General features: G+C 42.7%; 2 protein-coding genes across 4 annotated transcripts; one reads left to right on the forward strand and one right to left on the reverse strand.

Annotated features, from left to right (window-relative positions):
• Positions 1–10,919, reverse strand: LOC117866947 (disease resistance protein RGA5). Of its 2 annotated transcripts, XM_034751252.2 has the most exons (11): positions 9,933–10,918; positions 7,271–9,283; positions 5,462–5,505; positions 4,701–4,828; positions 3,267–3,411; positions 1,741–1,800; positions 1,541–1,647; positions 1,237–1,447; positions 910–1,147; positions 673–823; positions 1–524 (listed from the first exon to the last, which is right to left on the reverse strand). In XM_034751252.2, exons 1-11 carry the CDS (start codon positions 10,694–10,696, stop codon positions 198–200), a joined length of 4,188 nt encoding a protein of 1,395 aa, XP_034607143.1. In that variant the 5' UTR covers positions 10,697–10,918; the 3' UTR covers positions 1–197. The 2 variants fall into 2 exon arrangements, 1 of the variants encoding a protein (XP_034607143.1); XR_004643043.2 differs by lacking the exons at positions 1–524; positions 673–823; positions 910–1,147 and adding an exon at positions 1,937–2,213 and having other exon boundaries at positions 1,413–1,447; positions 9,933–10,919.
• Positions 10,920–12,711: 1,792 nt separating this feature from the next.
• LOC117833206 (disease resistance protein RGA4) lies at positions 12,712–18,221 on the forward strand. 2 transcript variants are annotated; one of them, XM_034712635.2, is made up of 3 exons: positions 12,712–12,875; positions 14,653–15,538; positions 15,913–18,221. In XM_034712635.2, exons 2-3 carry the CDS (start codon positions 14,766–14,768, stop codon positions 18,011–18,013), a joined length of 2,874 nt encoding a protein of 957 aa, XP_034568526.1. In that variant the 5' UTR covers positions 12,712–12,875; positions 14,653–14,765; the 3' UTR covers positions 18,014–18,221. The 2 variants fall into 2 exon arrangements, with proteins under 2 accessions (XP_034568526.1, XP_034568527.1); XM_034712636.2 differs by having other exon boundaries at positions 12,712–12,871.
• Positions 18,222–25,164: the final 6,943 nt, after the last annotated feature.

Below are 25,164 nucleotides of genomic sequence, written 5' to 3' on the forward strand. Positions count from 1 at the left end.
TTTGTTGTTGTACCCAGTATGGACTTTTCTTCTTTTTAATATAATCAGCAGCTCTCCTACCTGGTTCTTTTTCTTAAAAAAATATTTCCTCACAGGAAATCAAACAAGAAACTCTTCAAAAATTGCATGTAATCCGGCCCACCTATAAAAACTCACATGCAAACTGCAAAAAAAAGACATTTCTGACATCCACGCTTTCACACGGATGATGATCGCGTGGGCGTTCCGGACGAGAATGGTTCTGTGGTGGTGAACGACGATTTCGTCGTGGTGCTGCTGCTGCTGACCTTAAGATCCACAAAGTCGGTGATCATGGCAGGCCTAAAGATCTTGTCTACGGGGATTCTCTTCTCCCCTGTGAGCATCTGGACCACATTGGTCATGTTGGGACGACGAGCCATCGCCTCCTGTGTGCATAGCAGGCCAATCTTCAAGAACCGGCATGCCTCCTCGACGTCTACGTCGTCGCCCATGTTGGTATCGATGATCTCCTCCAAGCGTCCTTCCTCGTAGAGTCCCCATGTCTGCAAGAGCATCAGCATACTTGTCAAGTTCAGTGATGTTTATTGCATGGTTCAGGGGACACTGATTTATATGCCACGAGGCAAAATTGACCAAATTTGCTAATGCCGGTTTATTTATCGGTTATGTCATGTGGCAAGAAGGGCTTACCCTCTCAAGGAGGAATCGATCTTCAGAAGGCAATCTTGTGTTGGTATTGTGTCTGCCACTAACAATTTCTAAAAGAAGAACTCCATAACTATAGATGTCGGACTTCTTTGTCACTTGACCTCGGATGGCATATTCAGGAGCCAAGTACCCTCTACACATAAATAGGATTAGAAGTCTCATAACTGAAGCAAATTATGTTAAAGAAGCTGCATAACCAGGATTTAGGGGTATGCTTACAATGTTCCTGCAACTTGGATGCTCACATAAGTTGCATTGGGTGGCAGGAGCTTCGCTAACCCAAAATCAGAAATTTTTGGGGTGAGATCCTTGTCGAGAAGAATGTTGCTTGCCTTTATGTCCCGGTGGATAATGGGAGGTCGGATTTCCTCATGGAGAAATGCAAGTCCACGGGCAACACCCACAGAAATGTTGACACGAGCACACCAGTTGAACCGAATGTTACTGTATCTTCTTCCTGCAATGGCATAGCTAAAACATCTGTAAGTATGAAATTTACGAAGATATTAACAATCGGAGCAGGCATTAGGCAGAACAATTTGTCACCTAGCAATGTCTGTGCAAGACTGTTGTTTTCAAGGTACTTGTAAACAAGGATTCTGTGAGAGCCTTCGGCGCAGCAACCGACAGGAGTGACCAAATTTTTATGCTTGATGTCAGATATTGCTGTAAGTTCAGTCAAAAACTCCCGGACACCTTGCCTTGAAGTAGCAGATAGAACTTTCACTGCAACTACTGTCCCATCTTTAAGCACTCCCTGATCAACCAAAATCGAAACGTAAGCCAAGGATTTTCATAATGTCTGCATAAGGCACCTGATGAGATGCTGAAAAATGTTGTGCATATTTACCCTGAAGACAGAACCAAAACCACCCTCGCCAATCTTATTTGCACCGCTGAAATCTTGTGTAGCCTTTCTCAACTCACTGTAAGAAAATACTTTGACGCTATGTACATCTGGAACAACAAAGCGAGCACATGTAAGAATGGAAAATCGCATCAAGATCAAATGTATGTATAGCCATGCTAATATATGCAATAGTTGCTAACCATCATCGCGTTCAACAGCTTGTTTCGCTTTCTTCCCAAACATAAAGCAGCAAGCCGTTTCTGAAAAAAAAAATGTGGACCATTAGCAAAGAATTGAATAGATCAAATGGGATTATTAAATCTTTATCTTTATTATACCTATATTTATATATTACTATAGCAAAATAGTGTTTCCATGATATGTCAAAATCAAAACCTGCGTAAAATCGGAAGCTGGGTCCGAAACCGTGTACAACGAAGAAAAACCGCAAGCTTGCACATCGGTAGATCCAAAATCGAAGAAAACCGAAGTATGGAAGCAAACCAACTACGGCCGGAGAATAACCACACTCTGCCCCATGTGTGCGATCGCACAAATGAACCTCGGCTGAGCGGACTAGCAGGGCCATAGAGGAACACCGAAACCAAGCCCACAAGCCGCAACAAGCAGGGGCGAGCGCCGATGGACATCGAGCCGAGGCTCTTCAAGTTGGCTGGCACAAGAACAGAAAGGTGAAAGAGGAACTAAACAATCACAGTTGGACACGTGGATTATGGTGAATGACCACAGTTGAGGAGATGGCAGAATTTATTGTGTTGTGGATCTGGTTCAGAACATTCCATTTGCTGATCGGCCTGATGCAATCACATGGAGATGGACCGCCGATGGTGCATACACATCACGGTCAGCTTATCTGGTGCAATTCAGTAGTAGTTCCATCTGGAGGTACATGCCTGAAGGCAAGCACAAGTTCTTCGCATGGTTCTTGGTGCAGAGCAAAATCTTACAGCAGACAAGTTGGCAGCCAGGAATTGGCCTTGCAAAGTTGCAATCCAGTGTGTTCCCTATGTGATCAGTAGCAGGAAAGGGCAGTTCATCTGTGCCTGCATTGTGTTTCTGCAAGGGAGGTTTGGGTGCACATGAATTCGTGGTTAGCAGGATTAATTCAAGTACCGGATGCTGGGATGACCATTGAGGGCTGGTGGCAGAATTCTCTTAGTCCGTCCCCAAAAGAACAGAGAAGGAATGTTGCAGCACTGCTCATGTATGCATCATGGAACATATGGAAAGAAAGAAATAGAAGAACCTTTGAAGGAAAGGTGCTGAACGCACTGCAGGTGTTCTAGCTCATCAAGGAGGAGATCGGTGTTAGGCAGCAAGCGGTCGTAGGACCGAGCGTATCTTAGTGTTGCTTATTTATCATGCTTAGTAGTTTTCTTTTCCTGAGAATGAGTTATCCATTTTATGTAATAGTAGAACTCAATGTAAGACCTGTAATGCTTCTTCTCCTTAAATGATTAGGCAGTGCTCCTGCCCTTTTTCAAAAAAAAAAAAGCCGCAACAAGCTTCTAAGAAGAAATTTTCAACCAAAAACAAAAAACTCTACCAGGAATGTGATCTGCACAGCAGCCTTTGACCATTATATTGTGTTCTCAATAAGATATTTGGTGGAAAGCATTATGTTTGTAGAACTCGGATGATATCTATTTGCAAAAAATGATCTAAGCAGGATATACAATTTTTTGACCAACAGGAGCGTACGTACCTCGTTTGATACTGCTGGCAATCTGGCCGCAGCTCTTGGAGGGTTTCCTGGTTGGTGACTTTCCCGCCACCACCAGCAAGTTATGAGCGACGGACTCAGATGCTTCTGGAGGTGTTTGGCGAGGAAATGTGCTTGTTGCTATTGGCTGGCAATGAGGAATACATATATGAAGGCTCAGAACATGTTAACCAATTTCGACTACTATCACGAAAAAACTGGGGCACTTGAACAAATTATTTTTGCAGTAATGTACAAATTACAATATATATTGCCGGCTACATGAAAAATACGTCAGCCACTCAAAAAGCAACGAGGACGAACTATCAAAATAGCACAGTGTAGTTACAAAATTGGTCCTAGTAAGGAGCTAGCTATTGGCACGGTGCAATGCATTGAATGCCGATTAGCCAGAAACAATTTAAAAAGGTCCACGAGGCGTTCTAAATAGCGGAGCATCCACTATACTTGAATATGTAGTGGACAATTCTTTAGCATATCTAGACCTATTCAAAAAATCATTAAAGGGAACTTTTAAAATACTCTCAAAAGCATTAAAACTGTGCAACATTCAAATGATATTTAAAAACTTTAATTCAGAACTTTCAATATAAGACTCCAAGTGTTTCCTAATTCAGACTCAGATGCTTCTAAAATGAGATCCCAACACTTTGTATTTGAAATCCATGAGCTTTCAACCAAAGAATCTATGTTGGATTTACGATTTATGAGTTTTCATACAAGATTTAAAATCTTTCATAATCCATGACACCAATTTAAAATATTTAGCAGCTTTCAAACCCTTAAAACCTCAAAAGGAATTATTTGAAATTACAGAAAATGATGGTGGGTGGCAAGCAGGTTAGTGGTATACTACTCTACAGTCTCTACATGGTGTCTATTGATTAATGATTTAGCGGGTTTCCATGCATGGTCCGTGGATTAGTGATTTCGAAAATCTCATTCAGTTTAATGTCTTTTTCATTTCCTAGAGAGTTCGTTGGATTTTTTTTAACACCTCTATTAGGTACAGCTGTAGTGTCTCATCATATGCACACACACTAAACCCTTCACACTCACACCTCACTCACACCCCAGGCATACATCAAGACCTACAACTACACCCACCCAGCGTCGAAGATCGCATCCCTAGAGAGATCGACGAAACCAACCCTGGTTTCGTACACCACGGGACTTCGTAGTCCCAGTGTGTCGCCACGCATTAGAGGCCACAAAATTATTAATGGGAGCAAGTCTTGGTGAGAGATGCGAGTTCGATTCCAGGAATCTGACCCACGCCAGCTGCTTGGCCGCTGCCCCCACAAGCCACTCGAGCCTCAGCTCAGTTCTCAGAATGTTGGATCAGGATCAAGCCAGCATATATGTGTTCTATTATTTTTTATTTTTAATGTAACTTCTATGGATTGTCAAATGTACCTGGTCTGTTTGTATGTTTGGATCACTTGTTGTCACGTGAACGGACACTATCTCAACCTCAGCCAGCTCTATCTCATTGGATTGACTGGTCACATCAGCCACAGTAGAAGGCTTAGGCAGTAGGTCATCTGCAAAAATAAAGAGTAAATAGGAAACTTTATTTGTTCTTCAGATAAAATCATAGATTGTGAAAAACAACAATTAGCTGCACACTTAACTGGAGTGGACCATGTATGCACTACCCACAACAAAATTTGGACATCATTACTTCCGTTGGGGAAAAGTGTGCATATTGTTTAAATTTGCGTTTGTCATTGGGTAAAATGTCTATGGATGTAAAATCAAATATTATGCAAAATCCTACTGTACTCTTTTAAATGTGCACAAGACAACATCCTAGGGCTTCATCAACTTGACCATAATAAAGTGTTATAGGGCCACCAACAATACAATAAATAAAGAACATACAGAGGTGTTGAAATATGACCAAGGGTGTAAAACCATAGGCATAACTGTGTAAATGTAAATACATCTTTGTTTTTAATCATAGACATACAATTCTATTTTAACAAAATACATCATTGAGACATGTACATAGAGAATGCAACAATATATATTTTAAAATCTAGGGCACAATTGTGTCGCCTATTGGGCTAGTTTTTGTTTAATGACTGGTTAATTTCTAATACTTACCTGTTCTGTCAAATAAATTTTCCTACTAAAAGATATGTTAGCTTTTATGTGGAATGAAATAGAAGTACCTAAACGAGACGAACTTGTTGCCGGATCAGAAAATTGGGGAATCCTGAGAAAATAACAACCATTCAGTTAAAACAAGTCGAGATAGCCATATGGCATCTATTGTCTACTTTTGTATTTGAATTGAAACATATACTATAATCTAGATTGTGCGCAAATCTATTATTAGAACTATTTTTTTAATATTGATTTGCCTCACACTTGTACTGCCTTTGAACCAATACAAGGATACAGTCCCCTATGTATAGACAAGTCTGGTTAACAATATGAATCATAATGCAAGTATGCAACTATACTCACCATCCATTTCTGTTTGGAGTTGTTGAGTAAGAAATTCTGAATTAGGACTTTGGCTAGTAATTGACAACATTGTTTTTTATAAATATAAATAAAGCCTAAGACTAAAAGAATCTGTTCTCTTGGACAGATTGAAATTCCCAATTAATATGTCAAAAATAGGAGAAAGATTCTAGAAATTCTGTCAGACAGAGATCCACCTCATTTACTTTAGTATAACTAGCTTGGTTGCAACACCTATGGGTGGAGTTTAGTTTGGGCGATCATGGGCCATGGCCCCATGAATATCGTGGATGCTCTAATAACTAGTTATACTTGAAGTGGCCACCTCTTCCTAATGCCATTTATTCTATATTTAGTGTTGGTGCCACCACTTATTTTGAAGTCAAGCTCTGCCGCTTGAAGTGTTTGTAGGAAAACACATCTACTTCCACTACATAATATCCAATATCTCCTCATTGTCAAAACTGCAAGTGATCAATTGCGTAATACCTTCTGGAGTAATCTTTTCATATATATATATACTAGTCTAACCATATATAGATTCTCTTCCACTCAGTTGTTTTTACTGCCTGGGAAGGTTCTCCCAAGCGTATCTCACCCGACAGAGAGTATGTACTTGGATTATGTGATCATACTATACCATCTGGTAGGGTATGTACATTGAGTATGTGACAATACATAGAGTATGTGGACTTGGTTGGATTCCTTTGTAAATTTCCCGTGCATTTGACTTTTGACCATATTCAAAGAGATACATGAGTATGTGGATATATGCATGATGGTCTGTTAAAGGTGGGAGTAGCTATAGGAATGATGAGACAAAGATGCATATGTGCGCAGAGCAAACTTGGGCTATGCCGGCTTGCGCGCATGCCCCTAAGAAGCTTTCCCACCTTCTATATGCATCCAAATGAACAAGACAAACAATTAGCATGTATCACGTTGCCCACACCATCTCAACAGCCCAAGAGCCATACAGGAGCAAATCATTATTTGATTTCCATATTTAAAATGGAATATATCTTGAAACCTAGGTTCAATTTCTGATCCGTTTGAAGAATACCATTGCAAAATAATGTTATTAGAAAAATGAGATCCATGAAGGTCATATTTGGATGAAGTTTTCAAAATTTATATTTTTCTTACAATTTTATAGTTATGATTGAATACAATAAGGTAATTTGAGTTGTGATCGTGTAGTCACTACAAGTCACAACTGTTCTACAGTTATAATTGTAGTAACTACGAGTTACAATTACTATCACCTTGAATTGCTACCTGAGTACCTGTTATGGTCAGTTCACTACAAGACGTGATTGCAGTCATTACAAGTTATGATCCTACTCACTATATGAGTTACAATCAACTGCCATCGGTTGAAAATGACTATTTATAATTACAATATTATTTTTCTGATTTTCAAGTAATTGTGATCCTGTCCACTAGCAATAACAGTAATTATTATCTTTTATAAGACTTTAGAGTTTTTTTAGGAAAATATAGGCACGTACACTTCGTCAACGGAGTCAGCCCTTCGTATGCTGATGCTCAGATGCCTTGAATGCTTGCTAATGGTGTTCCGGAATACAGATTCCACGGCTGTCCTATCGGAATCCTCTGCACCAGGAGCTGACCCAATTCGTACAGCGATTTCTTGGAGGTTTAACAAGTGCTCAATGCCGGAAATCATATCACTGTACTGCTCTCCACTGTGGGCATTGAATTCTAGTTTGAGCCTCCGAAGGTTTGGAATTGCTCCGGCCTGAAAGGCAAGGCGCAGAACCCCACAGCTAAATTTGAGATACTTTAGAGTTGGGAATGATGCGCTGTTGAAGACAATGCTTTGTGCAGTTGGTTGCCTGACATACAACTGAAGAAGAGTGAGCTCCTGTAATCCGGAAATTCTGTTAACATCATCCATGTTCAGTTCCCTAACAACAATTTTCAGGATGCATAACTTTTGGAGCAGTCCAATCCATTGAGGAAGTCTTGAAAAGATGCAAATGGGCGGCAACAACTCGAGTTTTTCAAGAGAAATGGGTGGAGCAGATACTATACTAGAGCAGTCTGTGTAAATGATGCTTCTGCATGAAACATCTGGAGCAAGAGTAAGAGATTTTAGGTTGTCAAGTTTCCCAATGGAAGAGGCCAGAGCTATAAAGTTTCTCTCTAGACGGTCAGGCACTGCTGTAGAACAGGAGATATGAAGGTCATGCAGGTTTGTCATCTCACCAAGGCTCTGTACATTGTCTTCAGAGTTGCTGCTCAGGTCAAAAGACTGCAATGCACGTAGGGACCTCATTTGCCCCACATAATCGGGCAGCTTTATATCACCTTGAAGGTGGAGGTGCAACAGTTTCGGAAGAAGAACAATATCCGATGGAACAGTCAATACTCCTGCAAATATTTCCAGTGTTTCCAAATATGTGAGTCCTTGCATCTTGACCGGTAGCTTTATAACGCTATCAGTTGTAATCTTAATGTACCTCAGCTGCAACAATATGTTGATTCCACTTAGGTCGAACACTTCTCGATCACCCCAAAATTCAAGGATTAAAATTCGAAGTAGCTTAAACTCCATAATGGAAGGTAGACACTCAACTAATCCATAAAAGGTGAGTGATCGAACTGGCAACGGTGTGAAGCCTTCCGGCTTGGTTGCATATTTAGCATTGCTGAAGCTGAGAGACAGTCGACGGACCTTTGCAGATAGCTTTGGAATAGTTTCAGAGTAGTCTATTACCGTGGTGAAATTCTCTTCTACGGACTTGCGCCTTATAACTTCGAATACAGTGGAGTGTACTGTATAGAACATCACTTCATCTGCAAGATTGATATGATTAGTCTGTACAAGTCCCCTGCTGACAAGCTCATCAAAATAGCACTCTGCAATTTCGTTGGCACTTTTATCCTTCTGGATAAAACCTTCGGCAGTCCACTGCTTCACCAAATCACTCTTCAAGAATGTATACCCTTCTGGATACAAACTAAAATATAGTAGGCATGTCTTCAAGTGTTGAGAAAGACTGTAATAGCTCAGGACAATTATTTCTCTTAGCAAGTCTTCTGAAGAAAGATTATTTCTGGAAGATAAATATTCTTTAATATGGTGCCAGAGCTCTGAGTTGTCTGTTTGACCTGCAAAAACGCTAGCTATGATAATTGTTGCTAGTGGCAGACCACTGCATTTTCTTATAATTTCTTCTGAATATTTCTTCAGTTGTTCACAGAATTGAGGATTCGAGCCAAACACTCTGTTGCAGAACAATTCCATGGAGTCATCCGTGCTCAGCGGCTCCATCTTAAAAATACCTACTTGGGCATGAAAATGGGAGTCTGAATCCAACATGAAATCAGGTGCCGAAGTAACACTTGCATTAGATTGGTAATCACAGCACTCCAGGGCAACCTCCTCAATATCTGTTGTTATTAATACTCTACTACAATGAGCACCCTCCGGAAAAGCATTCCTAATAATATCCCAAGATGTCGTTTCCCATAAACCATCAATAACAATGAAATACCTGCCGATAATCCAAATATAAGAGTTATGTTGGGCAGGATCAATATACACAAGTTCAAAAATACCACAATAAAGCATGGCCAAAACTATGAAACATAAAGATAATGGCTTGCATTGGTTCCCTTCAGTTATAGTAATACGTTATTCGCTAGAATCACTACCTTTTGGTCTGACAAACTTGGATGGATAATTTGTATGCTCCGATGCTGATTAGGCTCAGACCATTAGGTTCTCAAGTCCAAACAAATGGGGCACTGTAAGACGCTTTATACATTTCCTTTGATGCACGAAGTTTGTTAGAAGAAAAAACATACGTTTCACATCAATAGTCAGATCTATGTTCTTTTTTTCTTCACCTTGTAATCATCTTTCTGCTGCCAGAATTTCCTACGCTGCAATTACGACTAGAGTAAAATGAATCTGAACCTTAGAGTTCTGTACACAAGTCTAGTGAATAGAGATGAATCTGTTTTGTGACCCAGAGCCAATTGATTGCTATTGATGCCTAAATTTATCGTATAAGTGTTTAGTGACCCAGAGCCAATTGCTTTAAACTGATTGTATTTGAACACCAATACGAAGCAATTGACCCTGGGGCACTAAACAAATTCATCTCAATTGACTAAGCATCTGAATGTATTGATGCATACCTCTTCTGCTGAAGATGTGTTCTAAGGTTGTCAACGAGCTCTTGCACGGGGAGACCACAAGGGGGTCGTTCGTGACGCCGGACTTGAGAGATCATGCTCCGGAGAAGCCTCCTTGCATCAGGCACCCTTGACGCCCGCACAAAGGCTCGACGCTCGAACTGCGCTCCAATTTCACGGTACACTTCTTGGGCAAGCGTACTCTTACCAACACCAGCAGGTCCAAGAATGGATGCTACTTTCAGCCGCCCTCTGTCCTCATCGACGTTACTGAAGAGCGGCTTGAGCCACTTGACGAGTTCGCCCTTCGATTCACTGATACCAAATAGCTCTGTCCCATTGACCCTACTGTTCATACAGCTAGGATAAGGATTGGATGGCCAACGCGAAAGCTCGTACCTCTCATGCCGTTCACGGGCCTGCTTAATGAGATTCCTGAATTGTTTGACCACAGAGAGGATCTCTTTGTTCGTCTCGCGGCTAGCCATCATGTTGGAGCTAATCACACTGTCAATGAAATCCTCCATGTCGAAGGACAGTTCGCGCACCTCATTCATCCAGCGCTTGACCATGGCGTTGGGACGTCCCAACCCTGACAGATCCACCATGAAGCTATTTAGTTCTTCTAGATCTTGTTTCAGATGCAGGATCCCGTCCTTCAGTGATCCGGGCAGCTCATGCTCCGGGGAGAAAAGCTGTGTATGGAGCTTCCCAAGAAGGGGACCCATGGCGCCCAACGACGAACTCATCATCTGTAGTGCCTCCATGTCTACTTGGAAGAAAACCAAATCATCAAGATTGGAGATCAGGAGGGGCCTAGTCACTCACCCACACCATCCTGTCTTGGATTGGCACCACAGGTGCAGAGATCTGAGCGCTCGAAGCGAAGTGATAGGGGAAATGTGAGGGCAAGGCGAAAATAATTGGGGACTTGCTTGAACAAGCGAATTAGCCTCGCCTAACAATGCTTGGGGGTAAGGAGTACGTGAAGACAGGTGACACCAGCTGTCCTAACATATATAATATGTTTTCTGATGGTTAGGAGTTATACTTAATTCAGTCACAAGTAAGTGGCGTTTTCATATTGAAGTCGGCTAACAAATTTTACTTATATTTGCCAGATAAAAATTACTTATATTTGTACCCTCCAATTAGTTCATGCTTTAATATAATACTCATATATATACTTTGCAAACTTTATTCGGTTATGACAGACTTTACTACCCTTTTTATTCTGATTCATAGTTCACTACTAAAAAAGCGCTATTAGTATGGGTTGGGAACCCCTTTAGTATTTCGCAACCGATACTGCTAGTTCGATATAAAGAGGGGCTTTTAATATTGATTATTTCAATAGGTACTAAAGGGCTATTAAAAAAAAATGAAATCCCGCCCGGCGGCCTCGGCCTCTCGCGCCCGCCCTCCCTCCCGCGGCCCCCGTGCTCCCACCGCCGCCCCCCGCCCGCCCTCCCTCCCGTCCCCCGTCCCCCCGGCCGGCCTGGCCGCTACCGGTCCCCACCGGCCCTACCCCCGCCCGCCTGCGCTCCCCCACCTCCTGCGTGAGAGAGAAGAGAGAAAGAGATAAGCTACCGTGAGAGAAGAGATAAAGAGATAAGCTACCAGGGAGAGGAGAGACTCAAATTAAATGTAACTGTGATCCCTTTAGTACCGGGTGGAGCCTCCACTCGGTACTAATGAGTGACCTTTAGTACTGAGTGGAGCTCCCACCCAATACTAAAGGGGGTCATTTGGTGGGCTTGAGGGATTAGCCGTTAGACCCGGTACTAATGCTCACGTTAGTACCAGGTACAATTCCAACCGGCACTAATATAATGGACGAAAGATCCAATCCGTAGTAGTGGTTCCCCTCTACCTGACACCTGCACGTGTCTATGCATGCGTTTAAAAATTAGAATAGACCCGTCATTAGAGTCTATCCAACTGATAGTTAGACGTTTCTATGAAAATTTATAAAATTTATCTCTTTTTTCTAACATATTTTGGAGGATTAACATGCCGGCTCCAAAATGATTCTCTAACTACCGGTGATACTAATCCATCAGTCTGCCCTGCAGTTGTAGTAATTTTAAGAGACATAATTGTTAAAAGTTCACATAAATATGGAACGCACGAGTAATGATTTTTTTATCTTTGCTGTCTCCCATTAGTTCATGTTCTAACACAATACTCATCTCTCTATAAGGTTGTGATAGACTTTAGCCACGAATTACTCTTTATGCTTTTCCATTTCATTTATAGCTGTTTCGTTTGCATCACAACTCCATGGTTAAAACCTGAACTATGTGTTTTGACATGGAAATTGATAGGCTTGTTTTTCGTGGTGTGCATGACGACACACATCATGCTAGTATCTAATGTTTTAAATACAATGAGAATATAAAATTAGCATTACTAGATTTATTTTAAAAATACTTTCATATTATATATACGTAACTCGTTTAATCTAAGATAATAGTTTTACAGATATTGCTAGTTAAGACATTATATTAAAGACCATATATAATACCTATTGGACTTGTATCTAGATGCGACTGGAGGAAGTAAGCTGCAATGTCTTATTACTGACAAGAACGATAGTTTGCTAAAACGCTAAGTATACAAAAGGGCATATTGAGTCTTGAAAATGTGGAAAGACCTGGGTGTTCGCTACAATTTGGGTATTGGTACTGTATTCATCACATCCAGACATGCAGGTGCAGACAGTAGTGCCGTTTAATGCGCCACCAATGATAGGCCGAATGCTAGCTGGCGTAGACCATAGACCTCGTCATGAGTACCTACAATTAAAAAAAAAAGATTGGTAGACGCAACGAAAAAGCTCTGACCTCCGAGGCTCTACTCAGTCGTCTCTTCGAACCTTGCGGACTCCCTGCGGCAAGGCCTCAGCGGTGAGCTCCAGCCTGCAGCTGATTGCGCGTCAGGCAGGTTCGTTCTTCCTTCTGCTTGCAATCGATTATGCTTGACTAAACATGAGGCGTTGTCTAGGCGCCCTCTCTGCGGTGAATTAGTTCATAAGCCTTAGATCGATTCTCCTAGACTGGTTGTTACTCTGTTTTGACATGTATTGAAGTCGTATATAGTCTAGCTCTGTCCCTGTCCATGTGCATCAAGATTTCTAGGCGGACTCTATCTGCTCAGAGTCTGATCTATTAGTTAACTGGGCAAGTTTTGTGGGGTTCCATGCTTAGAGAGAAATTTTGTGGGGTTCGGTTTGCATCGATTGGAGAACTAATGTGTACTTCGATTTGGTTCTTTGGTCCCATTTAATACCCGTTGTTAAAGATCTTGTGAATTCTGTCAATTGCTCTGTATTGTAGTAGTTAGTAGTAACATTAAGATCCAAACAATCATAGCAAGAAGTTCATACCAGAGCCGAGATCTGGCTCAGCCAAGCCCAGTGCCATAATAAATCAGTCTCCTTTTATTCTGTGAGGAACTTGCAGGTTTCCTCATTGCACGTTTAGATCTGAATTTCCATAGACTTAAACATAGAGTGCAATCTCTAGTGCGTATTGGTTTCATATATAAATGTAAAAGCTCTAATTCAGCACTGCTATAATGGTGTTTATCTCTGATTTTCACATATTTTTTCCTTTCTTACTCATTCACCAAAGAGATTTCCACAGAGAAACTTTGTTTAATTGGCATGCCGGTGTGATTTCCTAGTTAGCACTAAGGCTTGCGTTGTTCTCGATCTGCCTATGTTTTTGTTTGTTATTTTGCATATTTTCCCTTAGGCACCTCTCCTATGGAAAATATCAAATTAACAATATTTCTCATCCACCTCCCGTTCAAATATATTCATAATTAAACTTGAGCCAATGCAAACTAGCTTAATTATTTGAAATAACTTGATTCAAGAAATGTACGACCAACTGGCTCCGAAACCAACATCGATAACCTCTGATTATGGCTTTCATGTAATCATTGTCACTATTTGAAAACCAACAGCGATGTCAGTTTGGACCAATAACAATTTATGTTTCCAATGTAGTTTCAATAGCTTATATAGATTGCTAGAAATGCAAATGCCCCAACTGCACATGTATATAGATCTGCTAACTTTGTTCTTAAATAGATGATGTTTAAAGATGCGTGCTGTACAAATTTTAACCACTAATATATATCAAATGTTATAGAAGTTACATGAAACTAATATTACATTATTACTAAATTTTAATGGAATATACTTTTAAAATATTATATTTTAATGACTTGAAATCAAAGATTTTAAAACAACAGCATTAGGTACCATGTCAATGTCGTAAAAGGTAAGTAAAAACAATGTGAGGTAGTAGTAGTCTACATGGTGTAATATTGATGTAGGGATTCTCATGTAACTTAGAAAGAAACGAGATGCAAACTATCTAGGAAGAATTAGACATTTTTTCATAAGAAAAAATAGGCACCTAAATTTAAGTTGAGGAGGATCCAAACATGAGTGGTGGAGCTGTATACTGAAACCCCATCCTGCACTAACTGAGCTATTCCTCATGTCCTGTTACTTCTAGTACAACATCTTGTAGCGTGGCCTCTTTGTTTTTCCGGCATTCATTGCCGGAAATACTTCAGATGCAAATTATAACTTCCTTAATATTTGTAGGTAGAACACAAAAATATATGCACGATGGTAATATTAACTGAAAGTGGACAGGTCATTAACATTTCCATTTTTAAAATTTATCCTCTGTTAAATTTGCAGTAAACAGCAGCATATGTTCACGCTACTGAATCTGTGTGCTAGCTCGTTCACCCTCCCCACAACCATCATAGCTTTTTGCATCTGCCTGTTGAGAAACGTCGAACTGGAGATTGATGGACGCGGGCCTGTTGAGTGCATTCATAAAGAAGCTCGTGGCGAGGTTGTTTGTGTTAGCGGATGAGAAATACAAGCTGTACAAGGGCTACAAAGAGGATATTCATTTCCTGATGGAAGAACTTCCTATGATCACTACTGCCATTGATGAGCAGCTTTCAGGGACGGATGACCACGCATTGCATTTTAAGGTCAACGAGTTGCACCAGTTGGCTCAGGAAATGGAGGACTGCATAGACCGCATTATGTACTGCGCGTCTAAGGAACAGCAACCTTGGTACCATATAAACTATACATCCGGGAACAGGATAACATCCCGTTTGCAGTTAGCCAAGGAGATGAAGAGACTCAAGAGGAGATTGCAGGAAGCTCACCAGCGCAAGGAGAGATACCCAGTGTCCCGTCCGTCCCATACCGAGCTGCCTCCATCGTCCTCGGATCGTCTCATCGCTCAGGAAGATCTGTTTGGCATTGATGCGCCTCTGAAAGAGCTTCTGGAGCACTTGGTGGAAACCAAGGGGCAATGGAAGCAGCTGAACGTGATCTCCATCGTTGGGTTTTGTGGGTTGGGGAAGACTGTTCTTGCCCAAGAGTTGTACGACAGTGAGATCGGTAGGCAATTTGAGAAAAGAGCGTGGGTTTCCGCTGGGCAACGGAATTCGGAGGCGCTGTTAACAGAGATTCTCCGGCAAGTGCATGAGCCACCACCACTGGTTTACTCTGATGCCCGCCAGCTTAGCATTGATCTCAGAAACCATTTGAATAACAAGAGGTATTGTGCTTATTTGTCTCATTATTTTCATTTTATATTTGTACTGCTCTGTCCACACCTGAAGCATATACCACAACTTCTGCCAATTTAGATGGTGCACCATGATTTGTTCATTTATGTCAGCAAATGACATAGTTTTTTCTGTGTACAAGAAAATTAAAATGTGTGTATCCACAGCTATGCATAGATTATCCATACCCAAAATAAATAGCATCAGTTAATTTTTTTACTGGAGGGAGTATATTTCATATATGTGATGCAGAATAATGCACTCCAATGTGAAAATACTTTATCTTCCTGTACAGATTGATTATTGTGTCTGTGGAATAATGAAACTAATATTATCTCTGTATCCTCATTTCAAATTAATGTAGGTATTTCATTGTAATCGATGACATCCGATCAAAGGATCAGTGGAATTGTATAAAATCTGCCTTCCCACGACTTCAAGATGTTAGCAGCAGAATAGTGGTGACAACGAAATTCCAGTCAGTGGCTAATACCTGCAGCTCTACCAATGGTTACGTGCACAACATGAGAAGACTTGACGAGGAATGCTCAAAGCAACTGTTACTAAAAGAGTCGTGTCTGCAGGAATATTCAGATTCCTCTTCCTCGCAGTCGGATTCGAAGGTAATACTGGATAAATGTGATGGTCAACCACTTGCTTTGACTGCCGTGGGCCAATTCATTCAAAGTAGAAACTCGGTAGAACAACCTGAATGGGAAGTTGTTTGCAAGGACGTACGTTGTCATCTGGACAGCGACGACTGCTTAAAGAGAATGTACCAGGTGCTGACCCATGACTACACCAGCCTTCCAAGCCATGAACTCAAGGCCTGCTTACTATATTTCGCTACGTTTCCCAGTAACCATCGAGTCAGGACAAAAAGGCTAATGAGACGATGGTTAGCTGAGGGATTTGTGGTACCATCAACTTTATGCAGTGATCCAGCAGCTCAAAGTTTCAAGGAGCTCATGGACCGCAACATAATCCAGTCCGTTGATGTAAGCAACAGCTTGAAGGTGAAAACATGCAAAACTTATGGCATGATGCACGAGTACATTATGCGCAAGTCTCTCTCTGAAAACATCATTGCTTTGTTTGATGATGGAAAGCTCCAACCCAAATATGCTCGTCGCCTTTCTCTTCATGATAGCAGTATTACAGATGCCACCAATCTTGAAATTGATCTATCCCTTGTCAGATCTCTGGTAGTCATTGGGGAGGCAGGTAAAGCTATTTTGAATTTCAGAAAGTATCAGTTGCTCAGAGTATTGGATCTTGAACAATGTACCGACTTACATAATGGTCATCTCAAAGACATATGCAACCTATTACTTATAAAATATCTAAGCTTAGGGGGCAAGATTACAGACCTCCCCAAGGACATAAAAAAACTGAAAGTTTTGGAGACGCTTGATCTAAGGAGAACATATGTAAAGATCCTACCTCCAGAAGTCATCCAGCTGCCCAATTTAATTCATCTCTTTGGAAAGTTTAAGCTTCCAAATACAGTCGTCCAAAATAAACTGCAGAAGTTTCTTTCTTCAGGACAATGTAAGTTACAGACATTATCAGGATTTCTTGTCGATGATAATGAAGGATTTTCAGAACTTATGGTTCATATGAATAAATTGCGAAAGGTGAAGATCTGGTGTGAATCATCCGCAACAAGTAGTAGCTTGACTAATGTTAAGAAGGCCATACAGAAGTTCATTCATGATGTAAAGGACCCATCGGATGACCCTCGTTCTTTGTCAGTCCATTTTGAAGGATGCTCTGAAGACTTGCTAGAAGGCTTGGAAGCTCCCTGCTATCTTAGGTCATTGAAATTACAGGGTAACATACCGAAATTGCCTGAGTTTGTCACAGCACTCCGTCGACTCAGGGAATTGTGCCTTCGATCAACTAGAATGACAGCTGATCTTCTAACAGCTTTGGGTAATTTGAAAGACCTGCTGTACCTGAAACTGATTGCAGATGAACTTGAGCAAATTACCTTTCGGGACAGGGCATTGCCAAACCTGCTCTGCCTGTGTTATGTGGTGAAACATCCAACATTTCCTAGAACTGAAGATGGTGCTTTGCCACTTCTCACATCACTCCAGCTGCTCTGTGAAAATATGGATAGCCAGTGCAGTGTCCAGATCAAAGGCTTTACACGCCTGAGGGAAGTAGTTATTTATGATGAAGTCAACCCTGATATTAAAGCAAATTGGGAACGGGCGGTTAAGGAACATCAAAATAGGCCCAAAGTTCTTCTGCTCAAAAGGGCTGATCCACCCGAAGAGGCAACTGGAAACGAGACCACAGAATGTTTCGCTCCATTAGAGGGACCAGTACAAGAAACTGACATCCAAATGCCACCAGAAGAGCCAAAATTTGCTTCCAACAGTAGTAAGGGACATCAAGTGCTTTGTGTTGGTCTATCTGATTTGCCCATTGCTGGGATTGGCACAGTATCTTCTTAATCTTATGGGATAATTGCATACGTGCCCTTGTTTTTAAACTCTTGCTACAGGATTTATCTCGCTATGGTAGCTGATATGTCTTTTGTTGTTCTTAATTTTATTTAGGCTGTGTGCAGCCTAGCTATGTAGAGGCAGGAAAAGATCTTAGTATGATTGTATCACCTTGATGTATGTCTAAGATTAATAAAGCTTCCCTTATCGAATTTAATTGACTTTGCCCTGTTTTCTCACTTTGCATTATTTCTCCCTGTTTTTCAAAATGAACTTGCCATTTGTTCCTGATTTGTGCTGCCTTGGATGTTGTTGGCCAATTCAATGATATTTTTATCCAATAGGTCCATATATGTATAAATTTATCCAATTTTGATGTCAAAATATACTAGTCGTGCTGTGAAAATATGCAATGGTATTGTCAAATCAGATCCAGTTGCAATTAAAGTGAAAAGGTAGAGGCAATGGAGCAAGGGTATAGATGTTTTGTGCTCTACTTACCACCGTGATGGGTGTGGTCTTGGGTGGGTAGACACATCGTGAATGTGAGTGGTGCAGTGTTTGTTGAGTCAAGGGAAAAACTCAAACCGCATAGCCAAATTCGTAGGTCCGAGGATGATGTAACAAAAAACCCGATTTCGGATGATCGATGATGATGAAACAAAGAAGCCAATTTGATGTAACAAAAAAGAAGCTAGCGAATCATCATGACTGAGACGGGCACAAGGAAAAGACAAGCTGAGCAAACCTTATGAGCACCAAAATACAAAGGGGCGAAGGATACACGTGTTGCTACACCAGACTTAGACTCTAGTATAGTTCAAGATCACAGAGTTAGAGAGACAGGAGAGCAATGTATAGCTCACAAAAATAAACAAAGGCAGTATAACCTAATATTACTTGTACTGTTATTAGGTACCTACATGCATGCATATACAGTTAGGAAGGAGTTCATCCGTTTGTTATCATTATCATCGGCTTTTAGCCTTTTACCATCAAATAGAGGAAGCTCCCAATAACAGGCGGGTCGTCGCACAGATAAACCATGTCTTTTGTCTAAGAAATGCGCAGATTGTGTCCCATCTCTATCTTCATGATCCACGTAATTAATCACCTGCAGATAAAATCCAAACGTCAATGGAAAATGATTCGCGTGTAGAAAAAAAATGATTTCGCCGTCAGCTACATACACCCTCGGCATCATCAATTCAACACCATGCAGCAGAGCGGCACCGCGAGCCTAGTCAACCTGCCCGCGTACCATGAAAGTTTTTTCTATACTTAAGGACTCGGGGCTTGTTTAGTTCCTAATTTGGGAGTGGCAAAATTGGCATTTTGCCATAAATGCGCAACTGTAGCGTTTCGTTTGTATTTGTGAATTATTGTCCAAATATTGACTAATTAGGCTCAAAAGATTCGTCTCGCAAAGTACAACAAAACTGTGCAATTAGTTTTTGATTTCGTTTACATTTAGTACTCCATGCATGTACCGCAAGTTTGATGTGATAGGGAATCTTCTTTTTGCATAGTGTCAAAGTTGGAAGTTTGGAAGGAACTAAACATGGCCTCGATTATATTAAGATAGTGTTTGGTTCGCGCTAAGGTAACGTAAATGCAAAGGGAATCAGATTACAGTGTATTCAGTGGTGGAATGGGTGATTACCCTCTTTGTTTGGTTGCACTCTGGTAACGTAATCAGATTACGGTGTGGGTGTTGTATCTGATTACAGTGGGGGAGGAGGGGTAACAAGCTTGTATATATATTATTTAGGTAAGGGATTAGATTACAGTGTAAATTGATTACAAACCGCCGCAACCAAACATATGTAATGAAATTCGTTACCTTCAGTAATCAGATTACGTTACATTTGTGCCAACCAAATACCACCTAAATATTAAAATAGAGTACAAGGATTGGGATCTTCCTTCGCAAGCAAAGTTGTAGCTTCAGAGCTAAGTCAGTCAAATGACTTAAATGAACGCACTCAAATTCATGGGTACTTTAAAAAACCGAATTCTGCACTTGTGATGGAGCAAGTATGGGTGATCTCTCCAACGGGGCGCCGGGGCCGCAAGAGAGAGCTGGCCACGCCACAGACACCTGGGGTCCTCCTTGTTGCACTCTGATAGTACAGCCGGCGCTCCCTGGGTTGTCTGACCAGCCTGTGTCGTCGAGGATTTAGGACCTGTCGCGCCCGAGCAACTTTGTCCGAACATCAGCGAGCTGCCCCTCAGTGCAGACATGCTCAACGTCCGTCTTCCCGTCTCCAATGCATTCACGAATATAATGGAATCGAGTATCTATGTGCTTGCTCAGGATTCTTACTAAGTGCAATTGCCGATTGGCTGTCCATCTTCAGAATGAAAGGCTTGTGCTTCTCACTCTTCGGTTTAGAAAGGAGCTACGCCAGCTAAATGCCTTGACAGGTTGCCGTCGTTTGCCGCAATGCAGTCCGCTTCATAGGATGACAACGCGATGACCATCTATTTTTGAGATTGCCAACTCACCAGACTGGAGCCGTAGAAGAACAGCACGGCAGTAGTGCTCATGCAGGTGTCGACGTCGCTGGCCATGTCGGAGTCGCTGTACCCGAGCAGCTTGAGCTCTGCTCCAATCTTCTTGTAGTGGCAGCCGTAGTCGATGGTGCCGGCAATGTAGCATAGAATGCGGTTCACTGCGGCAAGATGCTCTGCGGTGGGGCTCTCCATGAACCGGCTATCGTAGCCGACGGCGTAGGAGATGTCCGGCCACTTGTGCACCAACTACCGGAGACAGCCGACGATGCCTCGATACTCCGTCGCGTCAACAGGCAGGGATGAGCTCACCTTGCTCAGCTTGAGTCTTGGCTCCATGGGTGTGTGGCTCGGGTTGCTGCCGGCCATCCCCGCCCGATCGAGGATCTTGCGCCGCATACGCCAATTGGGAGATGATGATGCCGTCCTCCTTCTGAGCCACCTCGATACCCAAATAGAAGCAGAGCAACCCGAGGTCACTCATCTTGAACTTGGACTTCATCTCAAGCTTGAATCTCTCAATCTCACTGACATCGCTGCCGGTGATGACAAGATCATCAACATAGACCCCCACCAGAGCTCGGCACCAAGGTTCCGAGGGGCAAAACCTGGTGGCGTGGCCGCATCGAGGATGTCGTCGACGGCGCGGTACCTGTGCGTGATGTCGTCGTTCTTGTCGTCGAGGTAGTCCATGGCGTCAGTCGGTGGCGATACGAAATCAACCAGTTGCTGCAGCGCAGGTGTCGTTGCAGGTGTGGCGGGGTCTGGAGCTGGCGTCACGGGAGTGGCGCAATGATGTCTTGATACGTGGCGTCGCCCACGCTTGTTTCTCCATGAGATACTCAACGGAGAAGTCGGAGCTGTGCGCGGCGACATAGTCATTTGCTTCAGCTTCAGCTTATAAGCCGGCTGAAAAGCTGAAACGGCTGATTTGTTGTGAGAGGAAAACACTGTTTAATGGCTGATAAGCCAGCAAAATAAGCTCAAGCGAACCGATCCTCGCTCCAGTCCCAAGACGTGTGACACGACATCTCGTGACACGATCTCGCGCCGAATCTCTGGGTCGTAGAAATGACACGCCTTGGCGCCGGGCTCGTATCTGATGAAGACCGCCGGCGAGCTCCTATCCTCCAGCTTCTTCAGGTGAGGCTTGTTCGTCTAGACATGGGCCACGCACCCGAAACGTGCGTAGGAAGTGCACATTCGGCTTGCGGCCATGCCAAGCCTCGAGCGGCGTCATGCCGTCGACGCTCTTGGTGGGCGCCCTGTTCAGGAGGAACTGATCCGCCGTGGCGACGGCTTCACCCCAGAACGTGGCCGGCATATTCCGGCCCTTCAGCAGGCTCCTGGACATGGTGACCACGGACTACGGACTGGTTCCGCCGCTCCACCACCCCGTTCTGTTGAGGAGTGTACGGCGCCGAGTGTTATCGCTGGACTCCGTGCGCCGTGCAGTACTCCACAAACTCCACAGAGGTGAAGTCACCCCCATGGTCCGTGCGGAGCACGCACATGCGCCGGCCGGTCTCCACCTCCACCTTGCCTTGGAACTTCCGCACCGCCGCCAGCGCATTGCTCTTGGCGGCGAGGAGGGTGATCCATATGTACCTTCTCCAGTCATCGATCAAGAGCAGGAAGTAGTTCTTGCCGCCTGGCGTCGGCGGCATGATGGGCCCGCAGAGGTCCCCATGGATTAGGTCCAGGAGCCCCTCCGCGCGGCGCTTCGCCTGTGTCGGGAACGGCCTTCGCTCCAGCTTGGTGGCGACGTAGTCCTTTTAGAGCTGGTGGACGTGCTTGACGACGGGGAGCCCATCCACCATCTCCTTCTGACCGAGCTTGCGCAGCGCGTCGAAGTGCAAGTGCCCAAACCGCTCATGCCAAAGCCACACGCTGTCGTCGCGACGCGCGGCCAAGCAGAGAGGGTGGGCTACGGTGACGCGCAGGAGGTACAACCAATTCGCCGATCGGTGCACTCTGGCGAGCAGCCGGTGCTTCTCGTCCCAGATGTGAAGGAGGCTGTCCTTGAAGATGACGGTGCTGGATCCCTCGATGGTGACATCGGATCCGTCGCCGAAATGGACGGACGCGCAGATCTGGGTGTCCAGGTCGAAGAACAGGCCGCGACAGCCTGACATGTGGTTGGTGGCGCCGGTTACCAAAGTCCCTCATCACGCTCCACCTCATCATCGAGCTGCGCAAGTACCTTGGCTTCGACGACGCGGAGGGGGCGGCGCTCCGGGCGACGGATCGACGGTGGCGCCGGCAGCGCGGCTGGGGGACGAGTTGGGGAAGATGGTCGCTGATGCCATCAGCAACACTGGTTCCTGCTCCTCTTCACCTTGTGCTACGTGGGCCTCGGCCCGTCGCTTGCTGCGACAGTCCTTGGCCCAGTGGCTCGTTCAGACAGATACAGAGCAGGAACAAATGGAGCGAAGCCATTAATAGCATCTCTCCGAGCAGCTTCGTGAATTAGCATGGCCCTCCGGTATGGACGTATGATGAGTGCATAATTATGGACGTTTTCTATGGTTTACCATGTACAAAGAGTATGCTAATGCTATGGATTCTTCAGAGTGAACGATGAACTAGCGAGTTTGCAGAATGCTTCAGGATGTACCTAAAGAGAATTCTTCGGAGATAACATTGAAGAAATGTAAAAGGAACGGAGGGAATGACTTCGAGGTCGCATGATATGTATACGCGCAGAAGATTTTTTATGGAATAGATTCTCAGCTTCCATGAGCATGTAATCCCGCATATATAGGAGCTAAGGAAAACATTTTTGGTATGATGTGTCCATAGTAGCTTAAAGCCTGAAACATGAACTTTTATTTTTGAAACACTAATTTTTATTGATTTGGGTATGTGATAGTTTACCAACGATAAGGTTATTTTTTTTACATTGTTGATTAAAAAAGATACTTTCATTCAGATCTGCAATTCTTTCTGAATCAGATCTAGGCTTCAGTTGTCAAGTCAAATACTAAACCTCTGATATGTCAATTTAGTTAATATTGTACAGATTCAGTTACCTATGATTTACACCTCATTGAATTGGACCATGGGTGCATATTATATTGTTATACTTAAGCATATCAGATAGTGCCCAGACGCTTTCAATGTTTTACATTCCAAGCTGTTCTAAGAGATTTGCCTAAGAATATCATATGCCAGTGCTGAGTTATTTTTGCGAGCAACCAGTTCCTTGATCTTGAGATCATCTTTGGTACGGTCAGGAACACAGTTAGGATGCCTAGGATGGCAGAGCTGCCCAGTTAGGAACACAGTTTGGTGCTGAGCAATTTGATTCCTCGAGCGATGGCAGTTCAAGTTATGACCTTCCTCGAGACAGTGATCTTGATGACGCTTCATCACAAGCGCGACAATGGAGCCAATGAAAAGTTATTCGACAAATCTTGTAAATTGTTTATAGAATGCAATGCTCAACTGTACTAATTAAATCTAAATAATGCGTGAATCATGGTTACTGAATTACAATCTGTTGCATGTCTACTATTATGATTTGTGATTCTGATATCTGAGTTGAAAGATGAAAGCTTGAAGTGGATGGAAATAATTGTGCCATGGTTAAGTTTTCGGTATAATAATTTTACTATGTATGATGCTAAATTGTTGTTACTATATTTAAAATTCTTATTACTAATATTTCAAGAATATTAACTTCCAACATGTACTATTTTTCAATAAATATAAAATATTATTTAATAGATTTTTGTAAATATAAAATATTTATTTACTAGGTTTAATTTTTAGACTACGTGCCAAATGCACATGACTCGTACGTGGATTATGAATAATTTAATAGTAATTCAATCCCACCTCCGCTATCCCTCCATTGTGTATGAGACCATCGTCTTTCGATATATGAATATAAAAAAATTTGTTTGCTACATTTTACAAAAAATACATGCTAAATTGATTAATATGAATAATTATGGTGTAAGTTAAGTTTTTTTATTTCTGAATATAATACTAAATTGTTGGTTGCTAAATATATAAAAGTCTTGTTTGCTATGTTTTATGAAAATACATTACTACCGCAAGTAAATCTTAGCTATATAAATATAAAATTATTGTGTATCAAATTGTTCTATACATATAATTTTTTGTTTATTATTTTTTTTAAAAAAACACGTTCCAGGCATGTCATCTCCAGTGGTACAAACAAACTTTTGCTTTTTTTTTAATCAACAAACATTTTGCTATATTGGCCACTCCCACGCTGGGCCTCTCATCATTATCCCTCAAACCACTTGCACGCGCCGGTTCGGCGGAGCTGTGGGAGGAGCCTGAGGGCGAGGAGGCCGGGCAGCCGCACGACGCGGCGTAGCAGGTCCTGCCGCCGTTGCTCCGGGGTACTCCCGTTCCGCCGGAGCCGGCCCGCGAGGCCTTCCTTCTTCCTGGATCAATCGAGCCATCGAGGTACGTCTGTCCTTCGTCGTAACCGAACGGGGGGAGATTAGCTGATGGCCTCTGATGCCATGGTTCAAGCGTGGTGCCATGGACTGCTAATAGTACTAAACATTGGGGTCCGGTCCGGATAATTCCGGACTGTGACTAAGGTTGAATTTCATGCCACATAAGCAAAGAAATTCAGATTGCATTGGGGGGGGGGGGGGGGGGGG

This window comes from Setaria viridis, chromosome 8 (assembly GCF_005286985.2).
Source record: "Setaria viridis chromosome 8, Setaria_viridis_v4.0, whole genome shotgun sequence".
Taxonomy (NCBI): Eukaryota; Viridiplantae; Streptophyta; class Magnoliopsida; order Poales; family Poaceae; genus Setaria; species Setaria viridis.